Source organism: Haliotis cracherodii, unplaced genomic scaffold, assembly GCF_022045235.1.
Source record: "Haliotis cracherodii isolate W230 unplaced genomic scaffold, xgHalCrac1.p SCAF_10, whole genome shotgun sequence".
Taxonomy (NCBI): domain Eukaryota; kingdom Metazoa; phylum Mollusca; class Gastropoda; order Lepetellida; family Haliotidae; genus Haliotis; species Haliotis cracherodii.
The window spans coordinates 8,102,986-8,126,537 of record NW_027266265.1 but is presented as its reverse complement, the minus strand read 5'-3'; the positions used below and the strand labels follow the sequence as shown (position 1 = coordinate 8,126,537).

At 41.4% G+C, this 23,552-nt stretch overlaps 1 protein-coding gene and 1 non-coding gene across 2 annotated transcripts in view; both read left to right on the top strand.

Moving 5' to 3' along the window:
- The window catches only part of LOC139454028 (retinoblastoma-like protein 1), a 50,073-nt gene that overhangs the window by 11,975 nt on the left and 14,546 nt on the right, over positions 1 to 23,552 (top strand). The window contains exons 7-18 of the mRNA XM_071235512.1: positions 67 to 131; positions 2,964 to 3,135; positions 5,438 to 5,604; positions 7,254 to 7,335; positions 9,800 to 9,943; positions 11,212 to 11,306; positions 12,474 to 12,594; positions 13,001 to 13,099; positions 14,165 to 14,279; positions 15,101 to 15,348; positions 15,812 to 15,928; positions 16,705 to 16,884. Coding sequence (XP_071091613.1) covers positions 67 to 131; positions 2,964 to 3,135; positions 5,438 to 5,604; positions 7,254 to 7,335; positions 9,800 to 9,943; positions 11,212 to 11,306; positions 12,474 to 12,594; positions 13,001 to 13,099; positions 14,165 to 14,279; positions 15,101 to 15,348; positions 15,812 to 15,928; positions 16,705 to 16,884 — 1,605 coding nt within the window. The remainder of the gene's footprint in view (positions 1 to 66; positions 132 to 2,963; positions 3,136 to 5,437; positions 5,605 to 7,253; positions 7,336 to 9,799; positions 9,944 to 11,211; positions 11,307 to 12,473; positions 12,595 to 13,000; positions 13,100 to 14,164; positions 14,280 to 15,100; positions 15,349 to 15,811; positions 15,929 to 16,704; positions 16,885 to 23,552) is intronic.
- LOC139454601 (small nucleolar RNA U6-53/MBII-28) lies at positions 1,284 to 1,384 on the top strand. The gene has a single exon (XR_011652464.1). It is a non-coding gene; the product is annotated as a small nucleolar RNA U6-53/MBII-28 (small nucleolar RNA).

Below are 23,552 nucleotides of genomic sequence, written 5' to 3'. Positions count from 1 at the left end.
TTAGCTGTAAACACAATAAGTCTCTAGCTGCTGGTATTTTAATCTTGTTTGTTGCATTTGTTGTAGATTCTGAAAGGGAAAGTGGAAACATTGTCGGCAATTTTGGAGACTGGGAATTTTGAAGTCAATAGGTGAGTTTTGCCCAAAGTGGTATTCTTTTTGGTGTTCGCTGAATGTGAGCATAAACATTGACTTAAGATATTGTTTAATCATGTTATTGTTTTGTCTTGACATGCATCACTCTATTAGTCATGATAATATACTTCTGGAACTCTGGCGGTTGGTCGGGTAGCCTAGTGGTTAAAGCGTTTGCTCGTCATGCCAAAGACCAGGGTTCGATTCACGACATGGGTACAATGTGTGACGCCCATTTCTGGTGTCCCTGCTGTGATATTGCTGGAATATTACTAAAAGCGGTGTAAAACCGTACTCACTCGCTCACTCTGGAACTCTGGCTTCCTGTCCCCATTGTCGTTCCTGCACTGTCTGTGGTGTGCTTGAAATAGATCCCCAGCACCCAATACTTGGCCACTGCTGGCAGGAGGCAGAATACATCCCCTGGACTCAAGTCTTGGGGTAAGACCAAATTAGGATGGGGTAAATATGGTCACCAATAAATAATTATCTCGTGCACAGCTCAGTTCAGGGTTAGACACGGACAGTGCGTTAGTCTGAGACCAGTTAACATTCAGAAGGGCTAAATGTTTCCGACCTAAATCTTAAGTGTATTGCATGAACCACTAGTCTGAAATGAGCTCCAAACTACCTCTAGGGCTAGTTATTTATTATCCCCCGCCCAACAAAGTTGGCGGGGGATATAGAAACGGGCTCCGTCCGTCCGTCACGTTTCGTTTCCGGAGCATAACTCATAAACCGTTCAATATTTTTTCATCAAACTGTCAGGTACATGCTGAACTGGTTCCTTTTGCTATTTAGAAATTTAAGAAATGTTTATATTTTGTGTTTCCATGGCAACAAGATGGACTTAGGTTCTGTGAGGGTAGGGTTCGTTCCGGAGCATAACTCATAAACCGTTCAATATTTTTTCATCAAACTTTGCAGGTCTGTCAGGTACATGCTGAACTGGTGCATTTTGCTATTGAGAAATTTTAGAAATATTTATTTTTTACAATTTCCATGACAAGTTCCATCTCGGTTAAAAAAGGTTAGGGTTTGTTTAGATTTAATTATGTCATAAATTCTGCAACAGGGGCGGGGGTGACGTTAGTGGCAAACTCTTGTTTGCTTTTGAAAGGATAATGATTTTAGCTTTCAATTCTGCATTCTGATGATGACTTGCCATGCTAATACAGATACCTGGACACCCAGATGTGCTGGGAAGAAAGGATAAACCATGAGTTGAAGTTTCGCATAACTGAAGAGTGTATTGTTGTGAATAATGATAACTGGATATTTAAAGTGGACTTAGGTTCTGTGAGGGGAGTGTGAGTTTCTGGAGCATAACTCATAAACCGTTCAATATTTTTTCATCAAACTTTGCAGGTCTGTCAGGTACAGGCTGAACTGGTGCCTTTTGCTATTGAGAAATTTTAGAAATTTTTATTTGTTATGTTTCCATGGCAACAAGATGGACTCATGTTTTTTTTACAATTTCCCTGACAAGTTCCACCTCGGTTAAAAAAGGTTAAGGTTTGTTTAGATTCAACTATTTCATAAATTCTGCATGAGGGGCGGGGGACATAGCCACGTTAGTGGCAAACTCTTGTTTAACTTAATTAGGTTTTGGGAGAAAATAAGTAGTCCTTTGAGATGTTTACTAATCTCTGCCTAAGGGCGTGCCTTGTAGTGTGTGTTTTCACAATGGAGACTGACTAGGAATAAAACTTGGCGGGGGATAAAATTAAAAAACAAAGTTGGCGGGGGATATAGAATTGGTTCCGTCTGTGTGTGCGTGTGTGCGCCCCAAAATCGTTTTGGGAGCATAACTCAGAAACCGTTAAATATTTTTCTACAAAACTTTGCACGTCTATCAGACTCATGCTGAACTGGTGCCTTTTGTTATTTAGGAATTTTATTAAAAAAATTATTTTTACGTTTCCATGGCAACAAGTTGGACTTGGGTTCCATAAGGGTGCTGTTCGTATCCGGAGCGTAACTCAAAAACCGTTAAATAATTTCTCTTAAACCTTTGCATGTTTACCAGACACATACTGAACTGGTGCCTTTTGCTATTTAGCAGTTTTATAAATTTTTATTTTTTACGTTTCCGTTGGACTTAGGTTCTATTCGGTAGTGTTTGTTTCTGGAGCATAACTCAAAACCCATTCAATACTTTCTAACAAAACTATGCATGTTTACCAGACACATACTGAACTGCCTTTTGCTATTTCGGAATTTAAGAATTTTTTATTTTTCATGTTTCCATTGCAACAAGTTGGACTTGTTAGTGCTGCAATTAGGCCATTTACAAAAAGGCCCAGTGAACATAGTTCACAGGAGCTAATGCATTGCACACAACCGGACATGTCATTTTGGCGGGGGATATGAGTACTTCATGCTTGTTATCACAGGGAAAGGAAACACTCAGACATTGCCTTACTATTTGTGTGTACGGTGTGTACTGCACTGTACACTTCCTGTACAAATGGGGTTTACTGCTCACTTTAACAGTAAACCAGGTGTTAGTCTACACCTGCTCATCAACTGCCCCAAGCCTGCAGTAAATGACAGTTACATTTCCATTCCTCCTATTTATAAACAGTAAAAAAATCCAATTTTTTAATATCTCCATTATGAAAAAAGGCACTTTATGAGGAAACAGATAAATCCCTGTAAACATGTGTTTCTGTGGTGTAGCTGTTATATTTCTGACAATGTAGAATACAGGATGTTGGCCATTTAGTTTGTTTGAACACATTCCTTACATTGTAATTGTATATGGCAGGATCTGGGCCAGGTTGTACATTGTATTAACAGTGAGAGGTTCATCATATCTCTTCCAGCAAGTCGATCAATAATGCCTATGAAGAGTATGTGCTGAGTGTCGGGGATTTTGACGAGCGGATCTTTCTCGGGGAGGAGGCAGAGGAGGAGATAGGTACGCCGGGGAAACCTGGGACAGACTTCGCAGAACAGATGGCCAAGAAGAAGTCATTGAGGCAGCACGTGGACCAGGTAAGAACAACCCTCGCCATACATACCATATTCGACGAAATAAGCGCCCAGGGCGCTCTCAAAATTAGAAAAAGGGGGCTCTTATTAGAATATTATTTTGGTGGAAAAGTTGAAAGATAAATTTCGTGGTTTATGCTGACAGTCTGAAATGTTTATCTACGACAGATATATTTTTCCAGAACTTTATTGCCCATAATTAAGGGTGCATATAACACACGTGTGCGTATTATATGCAAATAAATGTCCAGTGTACATTGATCAATCGGAAGGGGTGCTAATTGGGATTGTTCACTAGCCAATATCTTAGCAAACATCGCCATGGGCGTTTATTAGAGCGGGGCGCTTATTGCGTCGAATACGGTACATTCTCTTTACTATTCTCGTTTAATGTACTTACTGTGCTCTGATCTCACCATACACAAACGTCACTGTACTGACTCTACATTCCAACCATGATATACTAGACAATCTGCATAAGCTGGTGGTTGAACAGTTTCTGTTAATATTTTGTTAATAAGATGTTTTTCCACCAATACAACTTGTTATAAATGTATTATATGTACAGTCGTGCCTCGTTTATATGGACACTTGCGTCATTTCACAATTCGTCCGTATAAACGAATTTCCGTATAACTGAAACCAGCTTCTTACTGGAAGAGTTACTTCCCTTCAATTATGCAACTCATGACATGACAGCAAACAGATACATCCACACGTTTAAAAAAATCTGTCTCTGCCCTCCACAGACTCCATTATTTATCGAATGGGATTACTTGTACAATAAACAAGCTCGTCTCAAACGTAATTCAGTGTCACTCGGTTAATTGACTTCTCACGAATCAAAGGATTACCACCAGCGGAAGTGTATTGTCCGGGTAAGTGATACAATTTTGTGTGCATTTCAGTGTTTTGTGTATGAAAAGGACCATCCGGTTCCGGAAACTGAATTTAAGTATAAACGGGTAAATTTATATACTAGTAATTATTTTGTTTTGAATGAAAATCGTCCATGAACCGAGGTTTCCGGATATCTGAAGTCTGTATAAGCGGGGCATGACTGTATCGTGATGCAGGAGTTGTAAATTGATTTATCGTGGGCCTTGTATCACGATACAATGCTGTATCCACGTATCATTATACCACTAGTTATTAATCACCTTGGCAACCAGTGACTAGGTAGACAAGCCTAAGCCTATGCACGGAACATTAAGTTTGTTCAGTGTTTCTCCCATGGGGATTTTGGGTTGTCATTGGTCCCCAGCATCCTATGCTTGTTGAACAGATCGACTTAATGGATTGGCTATTCAGGCATAGAGACTTGTTTATCGTGTGTCAATGTACACAGATTGCGTGGATCATTGCTCATAATATCAATCACTGTTTTTACTGGCCAAGATTTATTTGCATGCTTCTGTCATATAGCTGGAATATTGCAGAGTAGCGCTAAACAAGAAACAAACTAATAATTCAGTATTGGCCATGTTTACAAGATGATAAGGGGCAGTCTGAAGGTTTAAGTGTTTGCCTGTCATGTGGAAGACCCATGTTCAGTTCCCCACATGGGTACAATGTGTGGAGCCATTTCTAGTGTCCCCTGCCGTGATATTGCTGGTGTAAAACCATACTCACACTTTCACTTATTCATTAATAGCACTTGTAGTGCTAATCTGCAAGTTGAATTTTCTTTTTTTTAGACCACCTACGTAAGTTTTTTAAAACAGTTTTGTGTGATGTGACCGATGAAAACAAAAGTCCCTATGGTCCAGTCTCAGTAATGAACTAGCTTGAGGTTACCATACAGTAGGCTGCAGTAGTTTCACCTGTATAGTGCATATTATGACTGTAGAGGGTTGTAAAGGTTTGTGGCGTGATGACAATCTATAGATATAAACAGTGATTGCTCGCTGACAAGTTGCCAGTCATTTCCATGACTCCATGACTGATTGTTAATCATTATTCAGTTGATGACAATTGTCCTGTTTTTCAATGTGTCAACGCCATTAACAACAAGTTTTTCTGAAAACAAACAACACAATACTGTTTTATTAGCAGTAGTTGTTGATTTGTGTTATGCAGGAATTAGGCTGTGCACAACTTAAATCGGGTGGTCAGGCTCGCTGACTTGGTTGATGCATGTCATCGATCCCAATTGGGTGAATCGATGCTGATGGTGTCAATCACTGGATTGTCTGATCCAGATTTGATTACTTAGAGACTGCCGTCATATAGCTGGAATATTGCTGAGTGTGGTGTTAAACAACAAACAAACAAACAATTTAACATTTTTTTTGTTTTGTGGTAGACACGAAGTCTGGCGCCATCCACCCCACTGACTGGGAGATATTACCTGAAGGACAAGGACCCAAGTGTCACACCAGTTTCCACGGCAACACAGAGTGTTAGCCGCCTACAAGCTCTTCTGTCTGGGAGAAGGACCTCTCCCAGTGATACTCTCCTGGAAATATTCGGGTAAGTAGTAACATTTAGAACTTAGGCCACAAGCAGAATATTGTGTTTCTTGTTTCCCTGACAAACCTGATCAGGCCCCCTTTCTCCCCCCGAGTTGCAACACTTTCTTTCCAGATTTTATGCCACTATCACAAATTTGTTGCACTTAACCATCCATAGATAAGCCATGAATTTTGAATATGGCAACAAAAACTAAAAAAAACCAACAAATATCTACCTGCGTTCCCTCTTTTACCATGGGCTGAATTGGAAACACATTTGTGGGGGCGTTGGAAACAGCACATCATTAGCACAATTAGTCTTGTCAATTTGCACTCTCACGATAAGGAGCTGTTAAAGGGTTTGTTTCAACATAATTGCTGCCACCCGATTTTTCTCGTTCAAGGTTAGTGATGTAAGAGAATATCCTTCCTTTGACATGGGGGGGATGTAGTTATCATCTGGTCCACCCATCCGTCTTTCGTTTCCCGAGTATAACCGCAAAAGATTTTTTAACCAGTTTTGTTACATGTACTAACCAGAGGCTAAAGTGGTGTCCATTGCTACTTAGAATTTTTCAAAAATTCCTGTTTCCATGGGAACAAGTTGAACTTAACAGAAACAGAGGTAGGTGTAGTTTCTGGAGCAGAACAGAGTTGGTACATGTATTAATCAGGGGCTGAAGTGATGCCTTTTGCTATTTACGTGTCAATATTTTTTCCTGTTTCCATGGCTACAAGTTTGACTTTGACTCTTTTCATAATGGTGTTTGTCCTGACCATATCTTTAGACACCCTTTTTGAAACTGCACACACAAAGACCAGGTTGTCAACTGGTGCCTTTTGCTATTCAGGGATTTTTAGAATTTATGTTTGTTCTTTTTCCTTACCAACGAGTTTGATTTTGACTGTCCATAGTGGTGTGAACCTGACATAGCAATACAAAGTGGTATAGGTTTGATAGCTCAACAACTACTAGGGATGTGAGGTTTTATCGGTATACTGGTAAATTGCAATACAAATTCATCACGATACGTATCGCGATACGTATTTGGCGTATCGGTTTTTCCCTCATTATTCAAACTGTGACTGAAATGTATATGCCATGATATATAGTCTTACCTTATTAAATCAAAACAAAGACAAAACAAATGCTTCATACTCTTTATTTGATTGTAGATAAAAATAATAGTACAATTTATTAAAATTGGTTTATAATTTTGACCAAATTGTTAACATTGCAGCTTTCATATTAATATTTGTCAAAGGGATATGAAAAAAAGCTTTTCTCTTGGTAGAAATTATTTCCCAATATATTGCAATAATATTTTGTTTTTGAAATATTGCAATATATCGCAATACACTTTTTGGTCCAATTCCCAACCCTAATAACTACTCTTGTATACATACGGAGAGACAGAAATAGATGTTGAAATTCTCGAATCGTTGGACTTGTTCAGGGCATTTGTTCTTTCGAATTTATTGGAAACAGGGGGAATTGTTCTCTAATGACCCTTGTTTGAAAAAGAAATGTTTTAAGGACATTACAACTGACAAGAATTGCCACAAGTTGCCATCAAAATGCAATTAGTATTTTGGGGGTAATTATTTAACGTATGTGTGAGACATTAATACTGTAACCATGGGAACCTTTTTGCTAATTCTTTCCAGAGAGTGCAACAAAGACCCGAAAGATGACATTGTTTCCAGAGTGCAGGATATGGGCGAGATCTTCTGCACACATTATGTACAAGTAAGTATCCTCAAAGAGGGGAAGAAAGGATTGACAATATGACAAAAATGTTCCGTCTCCCAAATCCATTTGATTCAAAAGGATGTATTAGCTCACCAGGACCGAGATCCAAGTGTGGTGGTCTTGCTAAATATATTCTACTGGTAGTGCACAAAAATACAAGGTTAGCACAAATTAAAACAGTTTTGAATGTTGCAGGACTTATTAAGGCCTTAAATTTGAATCTGCCTTGAACTTATTGAACATGCTTAAAATTTGCTAAAATGTCTTGAAAAGGCCTTGAATTTGGTTAACTCTTCTGTTAAATACTCGAATACCTTTTGTAATGTATTCTGATGTAGCAGTATGTCTTTAGACATTGTATTGTTTATTAGTTGGTTTTCAAAATGTTCTGCCTAAAATTTAATTCAATGTATGAGAGAGAGAGAGAGGGGGGTAATTAACTTCAGATTAGTACTGCTTGTAAAAGAATCGCCAAAAAACACATGATACAATACTAAAAGGTATTTTTTTAGGTTGGGGGGAGGGGGGTTGATAATAAAGGTTTTTATACTTAATTCACCATTTCTTATTATCAGCAGTGATAAAAGCTTGTTTGTTTTTTTAAAAATTTAAACTAATTGTAGAAAAGTCAGGCAAAACAATTTTTTTCCTTCAAGTCATTTTATTTTTTTTCTAATTTCAAATTTGTTTTATTGGTCAGTCTTAAAGCTTCTAAAGTAATATATATATGATGTTATGGTAATTTCGTATAAATGAATTCTGTATCCACCAAGGATGGCCTTTATGCTTGTAAGGATAGTTCATGCTTGAATGCTCACATGGCTGTTAAGCTAGATGTAACTGATACTTCGTTGACACTCCTGGCTATTGATAAACAAGACAAGCTGACCTACTTTGCCCCTACAATACAGCTGTTTCATTGTCTGGTTGCTGGTGTAATGGACTTTTTCCTCTCAAGGCTTTGTGTGTTATGCATGATTTATTTCTGTTTATGCTTGCTGAGTAAGCTAATCCAACACTCTTTAACACTGTTTCAAATTAAGCATGAAAGTCTAGGTGCCATAACTGTAATGTTAAGATTTTAATATTTAGGGAGTCTTAAGATTCAAGGGTCCAGAATCCCCATTAATTTTGAACACTGGTTTAAATAAAAGAAACCTTAAGTATATCACTAACATGCCATTGAGTAAGATGATTAGAGGTAGCAAGTCTTTATTTGGGGAGCATAGCAATTTGAATTTTAAAAAAAGAAAAATGTGATAATTAAGTAAATTTTGGATAAAATGTTTTGTGGATGTTGTGAAAACTTTCTTATTCCCAGGGATCCGATTCACTTGTCTAAACCTGTACAATGACAAAGCTGTCAACAACATGTGAAAAGAAGCATGTCTCTCAGTATATCTGGGACTGCTCATCTGTAACAGTTGTGGGGTAGTCAAGTGGTTAAAGTGTTCGCTTGTCACACTGAAGACCTGGGTTCGATTCCCAAAGTGGGTACATTTTGTAAAGCCCAGTTCAGGTGTCCCCCGCCATGATATTGCTGGAATATTGCTAAAAGAGGCATAAAACCATACTCACTCACTCCCGCATGAGTGCAGTGCTTGAAACCATTTCTCACTCACTCAACTGTAACAAGCTTAATAAGAAACTTGGCTCTATAGTCCAGTGGTTCAAGGACCAGCTGGTAACATGGACAGTCGTGCCCCCCTATGAAGCTGACATGATGGTATATAATTAGGAAACTGTTCAAAGCGGTGTTTAACCCAACTTGCTCACTCATTGTGAATTTACACCTGACCTTATGATGCAAGAAAGACCTACCCATGTATTGATTCATGTTTTATTTATCTGTTTACAAAAATGCAGCATTTATTATATACAGTAAACTACTGTTATAACGAACCCAAAGGGATCACTAATTTTAGTTGGTTATAGCCATAGTTCGTTATAAGCATATGTCCAGCATATATACTACAAATGGCCAGGAGCAAAAAATAAATTAGTTTTATCCATCAGTTCATTATAAGCGTGTTGGTTATGAACGTAGGTTACTGTATAGGCTTGTGTTGGCTATGGAGTAAACCAATCTGATAAACTTGGTGTCATGATAAAATAAATATGCAAATCAGGTCCCAAGCCGGAACTACTTTCAAGCTTCTTACATTAATGAGATGCCTTCTTACTCAATGAGCTATTGACGAAACATCTCTATCACCTGCATGTCATTAAGCAAAATTCATTATCTGATTGAAGTAGAATTGGCCTATATTAACAAATCATGTGAGTTGGACACAAGCTGGTCGACAGGAGGACCTTGTGTTAACCAAAGCAGATGGAACATGGGGAATTTCAGGCAAATATGTTATCACCATCTGAGTAATATCGTGACTTGAGTATCATAATTTGTATCGATATGTGGTAGACATATCATGACATATTTTGACTTTACCTTCTGTTGCAGCCTTCCGAGGGTCATCCTGGCGCCCACATTGACTTCGCCCGACGTCGCCTTCAGTTGGGGGAGAGCCTCTATTTCAAGATGTTGGAGAACATCGTGCAGGGGGAAAAGAAACGGATCGGCAAAGACCAGAAAACAAACCCAGCTGTGAGTTTATTATCCTTGTGGTCCATCACCCAATTGAAATTTCGGTTAAGGTAGTTCCCCAGGTCCCTAGCTGAAGGGGATGGGGTGGTCAGCCTCTGTGACTTGACTTATTGCATGTAGGAATGCCCCCATAGCTTTGATTGTTGCACATGCATTCAGGTTTGTCTGATCCAAACTCACTTATTTAGAGTCTGCTGTGATATGCCTGGATTATTGCTGACTACGTTGGTACACAGCATTCACTCGCTCAGTTCCCAACCACCCCATTCAAATTTATTTGTCGAAAGAGTGAGTCGTGAGGTATGGTGTCTGAAGTCTGAACTGGTTGATTGTGTCATTAGTGTGACCACTGATTATTTACTGGTCTCTGTGCTATGAATAATATTTCTGACAGTTCACAACTTCAATCATTCTGTCACACTTCCTGAGTCCTTGATGGATTTGTGGCATTGGTGGTCCAGTCATTCAGTGCTGCAAGTGGCGTTCCTTGCTCATGTCCGGATACTATGCTCAAAGAGAGGTGCATCACTTCAGGAATCCCCTCCCACGTGACGATGACACAACGTTATGTACTGATACAGTTCAAGCATTTTTCAAGATATTTCATGTACAGTTAGTTGAGGAAATCATGGTTGCCTAAACTTATCTTGGTACTGCAAGAAGCAGAGCTAAAGATAAGCTTTTGGTTATTTGGGTATTTGATTTTGATTGGGTATCCACAATTTTAGAGGGTAGTCAAATACGTTTTACCCACCTGTTTCTTGACATGTTTTGTAACAATCCCTGAAAATCATTTTAAACTGTGTGAATAGTAGTATACCGTCTACATCAGCATGCGGCTTCCTCTCCAGGAAGCCATTTTTGTTTGCAAAAATTAGCATTGTAAGAAAGGTGCTATTGTTTTAATCACTAATCAGTGACTGTTTAAGATACAACATGTACATTGATGTGCTTTTCAATTGGCATCTATCGGTATGTTTGTTACACAATCCTTTCCGAATGTAACTGTCAATAAGTGAATTTTTGTGATAGCCTGATACACAATCATTTTATCTAACAGTTGTAATATATGCATTAATTTTGATGCATATTTGATACGCTAGGATTTGATTTAAGTTTACTTGAGCATTTCTCAAGCTCTGAAGAAGTATTTTTATGACTAGGATATCAAATTCTAGGACTTTTGTGGAAGTCTATTTCAGAGCAGTGTGTAAACTGTTGACTGATACATGTACATGAAGTTTAGAAAGCCACCTTGACTGTTGCAGACATCTGTGCAAGGTTTACTGGAGCACCCCATGTTCCACCGGTCGCTGCTGGCCTGCTGTCTGGAGATTGTCATCTTTTCCTACAACTCACAACGGTCAGTTTACAATACTCCCATCCTGTCATAGACAGCCTCCTTGGTGTAGGGGATAGAGAACGTGCTCTGAAAGCGGAAGGTTGGTGGTTTGATGCCTTAGCGGCATCTTCCCAAAAGATGTTAAAAGATGGTACTTGTTGTTACCTGCCTTGCACTCAGCAGTGAGGGGCTAAAACAAGGACTTGTCGTCTCGGAGTCGGTATATTGTGTCTGGGAAGAGTCTCCATTTTAAACTGGGGCATGGTCAGTATGCTAGCTGTATGAAACTGGCATAAGTAAGGACTAGCACAAGCAGACAGGCACACAAAAACACACGCAAGCACAGACACATAGACAGACAGACAGAACTGTAGAAATGCACAAATGATTTTATTCCACATTCTGATCTCCCCTGTATCCATGAGTACAAAATGGTGGTGATTGACCATGCTAAGTAATATTTACTGTAGACTCATGAAGATCTTAGAAGGGGTAGAATAGGTCTTAAGCAACCCATGCTTGCTGTAAAAGGCGACTATGCTTGTCGTAAGAGGCGACTAACGGGTTCGGGTGGTCAGGCTCGCTGACTTGGTTGATGCATGTCCTTGTATCCCAACTGTGTGGATCGATGCTCATGATATCAATCACTGGATTGTCTGGTCCAGACACAATTATTTACAGACCGCTGTCATATAGCTGGAATATTGCTGAGTGCGGCATTAAACAACAAACAAAACAAAACCAAAAACATATTTACTTAAGTATGTAAAAAATAGTCTGCATGTGCAATGAGCATGATGAGTGTCCCAATATATTACAATTCAGATACCCATATCGCAATCTATGGCAATACATTTTTTTTACTAATGCACAGACCATGTGTTCATCAATACATTTATTTCAATTCATAGCCAATAATTCATAATAATCATGACTATGTATGTCCCAAATTGATCCAATTTATGTTATTTAGGGCAATGGGGAAAGACTTCCTGAAATCGTACAAAAGCAGTCTTGCGTAAACTTTCTGTCAGTCGGTTCAACTGAAGCTATTGTCTTATCTATCTGCGTAACAACTGTGCTAATTATTAGTTAAAAAGCCAGCATTGAGCAAACATTAGGCTGACAAGATGCATATAAAAAATGAATGTTTATTTGTTGATAATTTATTTTTCATTTTGTTAATAGAACGTTTCCTTGGATTGTGGATGTGTTTGAGATGAGCTCCTATCACCTCTACAAAGTCATCGAGATTTGCATCCGGGCTGAGGAAGGACTTTCACGGGATGTCGTCAAGCATCTCAATCATGTATGTCCAGCTCTCTCTCTGGTACACAGGGGGCGTTTGGGTAGCCTAGTGGTTAGGTCGTTCGCTTGTCAGGCTGCAGACCCGGGTTCGATTCATGACATGGTTTCAATGTGTGAGGCCCATTTCAGGTGTCCCTGCTGTAATATTGCTGAAATATTGCTAAAAGCGGGTAAGACCATTCTCACTCTCACTCTGGTACACAGAAAGAAGTGGGGGTTTAAGAGATCATGGGCTGGTTTTTGAAATTTTCGCTATCCAAGCAAATATAACAGTCCCAGTCTTGACAGAATTGCAGTCATAGCAGAATAAGCAAGAGTTGATGACAATGAGATGTTTGTATGTACCATGTATCTGATTGTTGTGTTAAAATACTGAGGGCACTCACTGACCCGTCGTACTACTTCAGATTGAGGAGACAATACTGGAGTCGCTAGCATGGAAGCGAGACTCCCCTCTGTGGGACGCCATCCAGGAGCACAGTGAGGACATCCCGATGTGTGAGGAGGTGAGGCTTTCAGTGGGTAACAGTCACATGACATGCACAAGCCAAGCCACGCCACGCCACGCCACGCCACGCCACACCACACCACTCCACTCATACCTCACCACACCAGACCACACCACACCACACCACACCACACCACACCACACCACACCACTCACACCATACCACACCACACCACACCACACCACACCACACCACACCACACCACACCACTCACACCACACCACACCACACCACACCACACCACACCACACCACACCACACCACACCACACCACTCATACCTCACCACAACACAACACAACACAACACAACACTCATACCTCACCTCACCACAACACAACACAACACAACACAACACTCATACCTCACCACACACACCACATTAAACCACACCACACCAAGGATTGTCCTGTTTTAAATTCACCTGACAGAAAGTGAAGTGTGCACTTTGTCTGTCCTGTGTTAAGTTTTACATTACCCTCATCTCCTCTAGAACTACAACTTTGTATGAATGATCCCTGCCATGATGTGTCTGAAAGTGCTCACACAATTCTGATCTGACTTGAAACATGGCGGACCTGGTGGCATTACTCAAATTTCTGCATGTGTCAGAATGAAGTTTGATGTTCACCGAGTACTGTGTATGCGGTATGACATATGGCTTTTGGCATATTTTGAGTTTGATCAAGCTATGATCTTTGACCTTCACATATCCCTATTTGTCTAGAGCTACTGTATTGTTGACATCTACTCTGTAACTAGGTCTGTAGAACCAACGCATTTGTATAAAGAATCCCAGCTATAGCATGGCCACCAATACTTTTTCATAATTCAGGTGAGCTTCAGAGACTTGTGACTTTATTTTTCTGTTAGCAGGGCAGATTTCTTTTGTTCAGCTATTATCAATTGAAACATGTTCTGTATGGTTCCTTGAATACTTAAAAAACCCAATTGTATGTCGTAACAGTGCAGGAATGATGGATTGTTCTGTTGAATAATTCTTCAGTAAGTCTGTTTTCTGTTTGCATGGTATTGAGTTGATTGTGCCGTGATGTATTTACAGGTAACTCCTGCCAATCAGATTGACAACAACTCCAACATAACGTCCTCCCCGCTCACACATCCTAGAGTGAAGTCTCTTGTGGGAGAAGGTAGAAACACACAGAGAACAATCAAAGGTAGGTGACTTTGATGGCTTGCCAGTGTAACATGAAACTCTGGAAAGGTTGCATAATGAGGCCAGGCAAATTCAGTTTCTAGACTTGCAGACAAGCCTACCCTAAGACACGTGAAGATCCGGGGTAGAATAGGTCTTCAGTATCCCATACTTGCCGCGAAAGACGACTCTGCTTGTCGTAAGAGGCGACTAATGGGATCGGGTGGTCAGGCTCGCTGACTTGGTTGATGCTTGCAAAGTTAGAGCCATGAACAAAGATATATATGTTTACCTGAATATTTTACTCATCATGTTTGCCAAATTGCTTTACATATGAACATTGTTATAGGTACTCTGCTTTAACACAAGATTGTGCATATTTAAGGAGTATGCAAATATTTGAAAATATTTAATAGTTCATTTCACACTGCACTGTCATGTGTCGCCATAGCTGAGGTTGACACTTGGACGTTCTCAAATCAAGCGATGCGGGTTCAAACCCCACCGAGCCCACTGGGGACTCATATTTCCCATCAAAAGTTAAAATCATTCTCTTGTATATATGTAAAAAAAAAAAAGGTCCGCCTATAACTAGTTTAAATTAAATGAAATTTTGGTTCAAGATAATGTATAATTGACAAACAACTGTCCATTCCTGAAAAATAATGGAGCGTTTAAACTATAGAATGACGTCACAAATGCGTTTTAATACCCCCTCCTGCTTCTTGGCATTTTGACCTAGAAAGTCCATACAACAAACAAGACAAGAAATTGGTGTTCTCTTTTGATGCTTTGAAAACATGGTTTGTCTAAATTTGCCAAAACATGTTTGTGTTTGTTCAGTTGTGGAACCCCTCCAGTCCCCCCCAGGGCCGTCAGCTGTAGACCGCTTCTCGTCCCCCCAGCCTGGCAGCGTCAAGCGCCAGCTGTTCGGGCCAGCTGCCCAGCAGCTCTCCACACACGCAGCAACACACACAGAGTTGGTGAAGCAGCTCAACAGTGGCGTCACGGACACCGTGGTGACGCAGACCGACTCCAACACCCTCTCCACGGGGCAGACCCTCATAGCCGTCACCAGCGATGGGAGACAGGTTAGTGGTCACCACGGTAACAATAGGATGCAGAATGTAGCACTACATTGGACAATAGTCTCAAAGGTTTGGTCAGACCTTGAATTGGACAGACTTTGTTTGAGATGAGATTCTAGCTCTCCGAATGCTTGTCATCTTACCTGGATGACAGGAATTGTTGGTTTCATGTTTTCAGTCACCGGTTTGTCTGTTCCAGTGATAAAACTGGAACATTGCCGACTCCGTGTTAATGCTCTTGCTCATCACTGTTCTTCATGTCATACATATATGATACAGATTTGACATACTGATGTTTTTAAGATCATAGTACATTTCAAGTTATTGTGGCGTGTCTCTAAACTGTTTCATAAATCAATGCCATTCATTCAAGAGACTTTAAGTTTATATCTCAAAAGCTGTTTTTAGTATCGATAAATGAACTAATTTTCTCCAGCTGCTACAGTTACCCTGTTCCGTGTTGCAGGTGCTCATCCCGGTACAGACCCTGGTGTCCACCAGTCCCAGCAAACAGATTCCACCCTCCCCCAGCAAGTCCAATAAACCCAAGAAAACTGGCTCTCTGCCGCTGTTCTTTAGAAAGGTGAGCTTTACCCCAGTTCCCTTATACCAAATGACGATAAATGATGGCACTTCTTGTTACCCTGCCTGGTGCTTGGCATTAAGGGGATGAACAATGTCTGAGTGTGGTATTTATGTTAAAACTGCGACAAGGTATCTCAGTGTGCTAGCACTTTTAAGCTGGCATTGTCCCGAATATTATAAGCAGCCGGGCATGCAAAATTGAGATTCAGGGTCAGAACAGGTTCTAGCAATAGGTCCCTAAGCTGGTCGTAAGAAGTGACAAATGGATCTGGTATTCCGAATCAGTGACTAGGTTGATTGCGTGTCATTGTACCTGAATTCATGGATCTTTGCTCACAATATCGATCAGTCGATTGTCTCACTTATAATCGATTGTTTAGAGACCGCCATCATACAGCTGAAATATTGCTGAGTGCGGTGTTAAACAACAAACTAACACACGAGCGACTAATTACAATGCAGGTTTCAAAATTAACATAATGCCAGCTAGTCACATACTAGTAAATTCAGGAAGGACTAGTGACATTTCCTTGTGGTCTACAATCGTAACTATGAGGTAGTCTTCTGTTCAAACTGACAGTGACATTTACTTGAGGTCTTCTATCTTAACCTCTTCTTTAGGTCTTCTGTTCAAACTGGTAAATCAGAAGTACTTTTTATTGACTAACATCTTGCCCACATTTTAGAATTTGAAGGGTTACATGACCCACACTGATCAAATCCAGATGCATCAAGGTTGTTATCAAAGATTGAGGGTGCATCTTCTGTCCACAGGTGTATCATTTAGTGAGCGTGCGATTACGTGACCTGTGTGACAGGTTAGAAGTCACAGACGACGACCTGCGACGCAAGATGTGGACGTGTTTTGAACATGTCTTTGTACATAACCTGGACCTTATGAAGGATCGTCATATTGACCAACTGCTTATGTGTGCTATCTACGTTATGGCGAAAGTAAGTCTCCTCAACCTGTGTGAGTTTCAGTTTCTTTATTCATTCTTGTGACTTTGTGGGGATTCTGGGGTGGATAGGTTCTGGAATCCCACTATCCAGCCCCAGCGGTCAAGGATCCGGTGGTTATGATATGTGATCAGGTTGATAATGTGCTTTATCAAATGGTCAGCTGGGCTGGATTGTTTGTAAGACGGTTTTAATATTACTGCCTGGGTCGTAAATTAACATTCACTCACTCTTGAACTGCTCACCCTGTAAGGATTCCAGCTTAGAATTAGTCACTAGGAATCTATGATGTTGTAAGAGGCGACCAAATGGATGGGGTGGTCAGGCTTGTTGACCTGGTTGAGTGTGTCCATGTACCCTGATGGCGTGCATCATTGCTCACAATGTCAATCACTGGATTATCTGGTCTAGACATGATTATTAACAAGTTGCCGTCATACGCGAATAACGGGATCGGGTGTTCAGCCTCGCAGACTTGGTTGATGCATTTGCTCGTATCCCAGTTGCATGGATCGATGCTCATGATGTCAATCACTGGGTTGTCTGGTGAGACATGATTATTTACAGACCGCGTCACATAGCTGGAATATTGCTGAGTGCGGCGTTAAACAACAAATTTTTTACTTATCCTGCATTACTCCTTAATGCATTCACTGCTTACTTACGACAACTAGAAGGACAGCCTGAGAAGGTCCTGGGTGAAGAAATAAAGTTGTTGTTCTCAAGTCCCAATCAGTGGCCTTCCGTCGCTGTCCTGTGACCTTGATGACACCTAAGGTCATCTTCACATCACTGCTTGTCGCAGCACAGCTAGGACGTGTCCAAGCGGAGCTCTCCTTTTGGATTAATTTTAGACCTTCAGTTTGTCTACAATCTTAAAAATTGATCTGCGATTGGTGATGTATTCTTTTCATATTACTTTCACCATGTTGTGTAGTTTTATGTGAATTAATTAGGCGTGTAAAGACTCTGGTCTTTTTCCCCGCCAAAATATTGTTGTTCGCCGCCATTTTGAATTGTGTTACAATCGTTTGCCTGCCAAGGTAGTCATATTGTTTACAATTATCAGCTACGTATGTATAACATATTCTTATGTTCTTAAATACTACTAGCTTTGGCGTAACAGTGAGTTGCGTATACTCAAATTATTGTATACTTTTTCAACTCGTTAAAAATATGGTTGCCGAATCTACGGCATTCTTCCAGTCCCGCGTTATCAACAATTCTTTTATTGCGTACCTATGTTTATGCGATTAAATAGGTTTTTGTTGGTCTTTTTGGTTTACATTGAGTTGCGTATATGAACTATTGTATACTCTTGCAACTTGTAGTTTTGCCGATAGATTATTGTTCAATTCTATGGCATTATTCCAGTACCGCTTCATCAACAATGGCGTAATTGTGTAACTTATGATTGAGTGAGCGTGGTACTAATTGTCGTGGGAAAAATCTTACAAAGATTATCATCCACGTTGTTTGGTCTGTACGCAGATGTGCTCTCCAAACCCTAAATGAAAATATAAATACCTTTGGTTTACATTTAGTTGCGCATACAAAAAGATTGTATACCTTTGCAACTCATAATTTTGCCGATAGATTAGAGTTCAAATTCTTCGGCACTCTTCCAGTATTGTCTCATCAACAAGGGTTTAATTGCGTAACATACCTTTGAGCATTGTACTAATTGTCGTGGAAAAAACCTTACAAAGATTATCATCCACGTTGGTTGGTTTGCGCGCAGATGTGCTCTCCAATCTCTAAATGTAAATAGCCTTGGTTTACATTGAATTGCGTATATAAAAATATTGTATACCCTTGGAATTCGTATTTTTGCCGATAGATTACTGTTCAATTCTACGGCATTCTTCCAGTACCATTTCTTCAATGGTTTAATTGCGTAACTTGTGTTTGCGTGGTGTACATATTGTCGTGGAATATTCGCCCAAAGCTCTTTATCCACGGTCCTAGGCATGCACGTAGATGTGCTCGCCCATATTCAAAATGTAATTTTTGTGTAAATCTCTAATCCAACGAGTTTACTATATAAAAGCAGATTACACACAATCATATTTTGCAGTTATTCCGCCGTGAGACGAGAGGAATGTCACTATCGCAGAATAGCGAATGACATGGTTCGGTCATTACCACCCAACCGTTATTATCAGCAGGTATTATGACGCCTGTGACTGCAGAAGTACACCATCCACCGAAATCAACAATATCGGAGGATTTTGTGAGTATCGTAACTGCTCTTATTTTTTCAGCCGCCGGACACTTCCAGATACATGTATGTTAATCTGTGAGGTCGGCGACAGCACCAGCGTATCAAGATGCTATGATGGGGGTAGATTAGACGCAAGCCTTGATCCAGTCAATACTTTTGAGCTTTGTGTCTGATTTATCTGCGCCGAGCGCAGCACTTGACTACAACCCAAGCACTTCTATTACGCAAGCGACGCACGATCAGCTTAGCGCTGTTCCAACATATCCAGCATAGACATGCGCCGAGCGCAGCGTCTGACTGCTACCCAATGCGCTCCTATTACGCAAACGTCGCACGATCAGCTTAGCACTGTTCCAACATATCCAGCATAGACATGCGCCGAGCGCAGCGTCTGACTGCTACCCAATGCGCTCCTATTACGCAAACGTCGCACGATCAGCTTAGCACTGTTCCAACATATCCAGCATAGACCTGCGCCGAGCGCAGCGTCTGACTGCTACCCAATGCGCTCCTATTACGCAAACGTCGCACGATCAGCTTAGCGCTGTTCCAACATTCCAGACCTGCGCTGAGCGCAGCGTCTGCGTACCAATCAAGGTCTCTACAATGACGTTAGCCCAAGGCTTACAGTGTACTCGGTTACGTAACCGGCACATGATCAGCTTAGCACATGTACCCGATTGGGAAGCAAACCATCTCGTGTCAGTAACGCCCTCCCCTGATAACAGGGTAAATAAGAGGGACACCACGAGGTCATTGGAGGAAGACTTCTCCAAAACTCACTTTTGCTCCGTCATTTAAGCGACCAATATCGTCAATGTTTGCAGTGGATCAGAATCTATTAGAGGATAACCCTATCTGAATAGATCACTTTCAAACTATCGTGTTTTTCCTACAGCGTCAGTTTGACCACAGGAAAATTCATCTTGAGACCGTTCTGACGGAGATTACCATTACACCCAAGACTTTATAGCGTTTCCAACTGAGATGCTGGTTTCAAGGGCAGTCTATTACGTCAACCTTGGTCATCTACTCCCCTGTTCAACGAACAGATCGCAGACACGCACGTCAAGTTCCCAAAAAGCTTGGAAAGTCCAAGCGGGCTGGCAAGTCAGGGAATTATAAGCCTTGACGCGCGTTTCTCAGGGAAGACCAGCATTCCCTTACTGAGAAGGGAGTGGCAGAGACAAGTCTCAAGGACGATTTCGTACTTATCGCACTATATCATGGTGTCCGTATACGGGTAGAGATAACCCCACCGTTGACCACAGTTTGATTGGGAAAATCCAACATTGATATACTGTTGGTAAGAAGAGCTGTAGAGTGGGTTCACAACCCAGTTTTTACACCGGGGTTTTATCCTCACACCTACCTGGTACTCATGAAGGACCCAGACAAGATGAGAATGATCCACAATCTCTGTGTTCAACGAACGTTTGACTCTTGATCAGTCTCGACTATCCATCCCAACCGTAGGCTTTTCAGGTCCAGTTCATTGAGGTTCACTACCAATGGTAGTATTTCCCATTTGACATGTCAGTGACACTTATGGCTATTTACAGGAGTAATGAAGCCAATAACTATCTACACGTGACGAACACTTGGTTCGAGTCGTAGATGGAGGGCGATCTACTGTATCATCAACACATGTCAATAACTGGGATAGACAATCAACGAGACGAAGTCGGGAGTATTCTCCCTCCTATTGACTTCAGTTCATAGGAGACCTGTTCAAGACAGACCAGGATATCCTATCTGTACCGAGGGACAGATGGCACAAGTTTCTACTTCTTTTGTCATCTACTCTACACCAACCACACACACTTCGCCAGTGGCAAGTGTTGCTAGGGTTAATCACCTCGGCACAGGAGTTAACTAGCATGGGCCGCTTACAACTGCGACCAATTCAATTTTTTCCTGAACCCTTACATCAGGAGTCAGGATCCACTCAAGGCCATCACTCTACCGACTAAGCTAGAGCCTTGCCTCAATTTGTGGCGTTGAATGTCTGCGGAGTCTCTTTATTCGGGTTTTCCCCGAATACACACCTGTTTGTGGACGGCCCCTTTCAGGGGTGGGGTCTTCACTTACAAGACCAGATAAACTCAGGGCTATGGCCCGGCGCTCAATGAAAGTGGCACACAAACAACTTGGAGTTGGAAGCTTTAATTCTGGCTATATCACATTGGCAGAATCAACTACAGTTAGCCCGACTCGCAATATCCACAGACAACAGCACTGTGGTGTGGTGCCTGTGCAATCGGGGAACAACACACTCCCACTCTTTACTTCTAAGGACATTCAGATTTGTTCCGTCTAGTGGATCGGCTGTGACTAAAGTTCATAGTTCAGCACATCCCCGGATGTAGAAACAGACTGGCCGATACTTTATCACGTCCAGACAGGGTGGCGCCCACCGAGTGGAAATTTCTCACAGAAGCATTCCAGTTACTGCTTCAGGAATTCAGGCAACCAAACATTGACTTGTTTATTACTTGCCTAGGCCACCAACTCATGACGTATATCTCCCCGTTGCCGGATCCGCAGACTTGGGCGGTGGACGAGTTTCAGTATCACTTGGGAAGGGCAAAAAACTAACACTTTTCTGCCACCACTTTTACTTCCCAAGGTGATACAGGGGATCAAGGAGACAAGGTATCTCGATCTCTCCTTTGGTCGCACCCTGGTAACCGGCGAGAGGGTAGTTCGTCAAGCTCGGAAAAATCTAAAACGATTCACTACCCCTCTCACAGTGGTCCAACCTACTCATCCACCCTCAACAGAAAATTGCCTCACCCAACGTCTGCACGCATGGTTCGTCTTTAAAAGGCGTTTAAGTGCGAAGGGTTATTTCGACACGGGCAGCAAAGCTATAGCTTTAATTTATCGTTACTCTCCCAGAGACGACGATGACAAGTGGGGATCACTTGAGACTTTTTACAGGGAAGAAAAGAATCAAGACCCTACGATTGCGTCACAATTCCTAGAGGAATACCTCCTACATTGCGTACCCAAAAACACTTGGAAGGTAGCACCATTACTACGTAATTGGCTGCAATTATCTTAGTGTTGGCCGTTTCCGGAAAATCACAACGTGATTAAGGTCATGGAACTACAGGCCATATTATGCTCATTCAGGCTTGAGGATCAGAAGGCCAAGTTCCAGCCACCTGATTGGGACTTGAACGTGGTACTTCGAGGTTTGCGAGGGCCCCCTTCGAGCCCCTCATTGCATCCTCATTTTCAAGCTCCTTCCCAGCGCGTGACACCTTCGTTACACTCTCGGTATAGTATAGAGAGCTCCGCGAACGGGCTATCGCTGTGAGGAGCTTGGACATCACCAAGGAAACAATGGTTTCTCTTGGCATTAGCAATGGCGGTACGGGTGAGCGAACTACATGTGATCGACTCAACCCGGATCCGTTTTGAGCATGGGACGCACGGAACGGGACATCTAGGGTTATGCTGGGATTTTATTGCTAAAATCTACTACCAGGCCAACCCGACCGTTCCTTCACCATCCCACCGATATCGACTAGTGTGGGAATCTTACATGGTGAAGTTCTCCTGGGCTCGGTGCGAGCAGTTCGAGTTTTCATTCGACGCTCCAAGACTAGGAGTTCGACGAGGAGTTCGAGGAAGCGGTCATTGATACCCGTATTTACTTTGTCAACGACCGAAGTTAGTCGCATAATTGCAAACACCATATCTCTATGGTTACGTGCAGTAATCCTTCAGACATACGAGATCGCCAAACGGAACTCGCCGAGAGCGAATTACCCTCAAGATCTCAAGGTGTCAGCCTTACCAGGGCTCAACACGGCACTTGTGGTTTTGGAACAATCACGGAAGGATATTTCTGGAGATTCGACACATATTTTCGTTAGTCATAACCTTCGCGTTGGGGCTCTCGGGGATGTCGAAAACGTTTGAAGTTTGGCCCTCTGGTTGTTATCCTGTAGGTTGCCAACCCCTGACGCAAGTAATGAACTCGCCCTATACAGAGCCAGTCAACTTCCATGTGCAGTCACTCAGTCGCCGCCAGTGGAAGAATATTAGACAATCTTGTTTGTCAGCGACGGCTCCATGACGTAGTAAGTAAAGAATTAGCTGAATAGCTATTATTTTCTTTATTACTATGCGTGTATATATAGGGAATTTCTCTTTAATTCCTATGTTCAATCTTTTTGATTTTTGAACAACCCTACCGTAATGGCGTTTTGTTTCCTTTCTGAACTTTTCCGCTTCACGGTTTATCGACCAACTGGTGTCGTATTGTAGGGTGTGAATTATTGAGGTTTCTGTATTCTGAAGGTTTACCCACCTCCAAACCGTCCGATACAGATGCATTAAGGAGTAATGCAGGATAAGTAAAAAATTTAGTAAAATCTAAATATTTTTTACATTTGTATACTTATCCTGCATTACTACGCTTTTG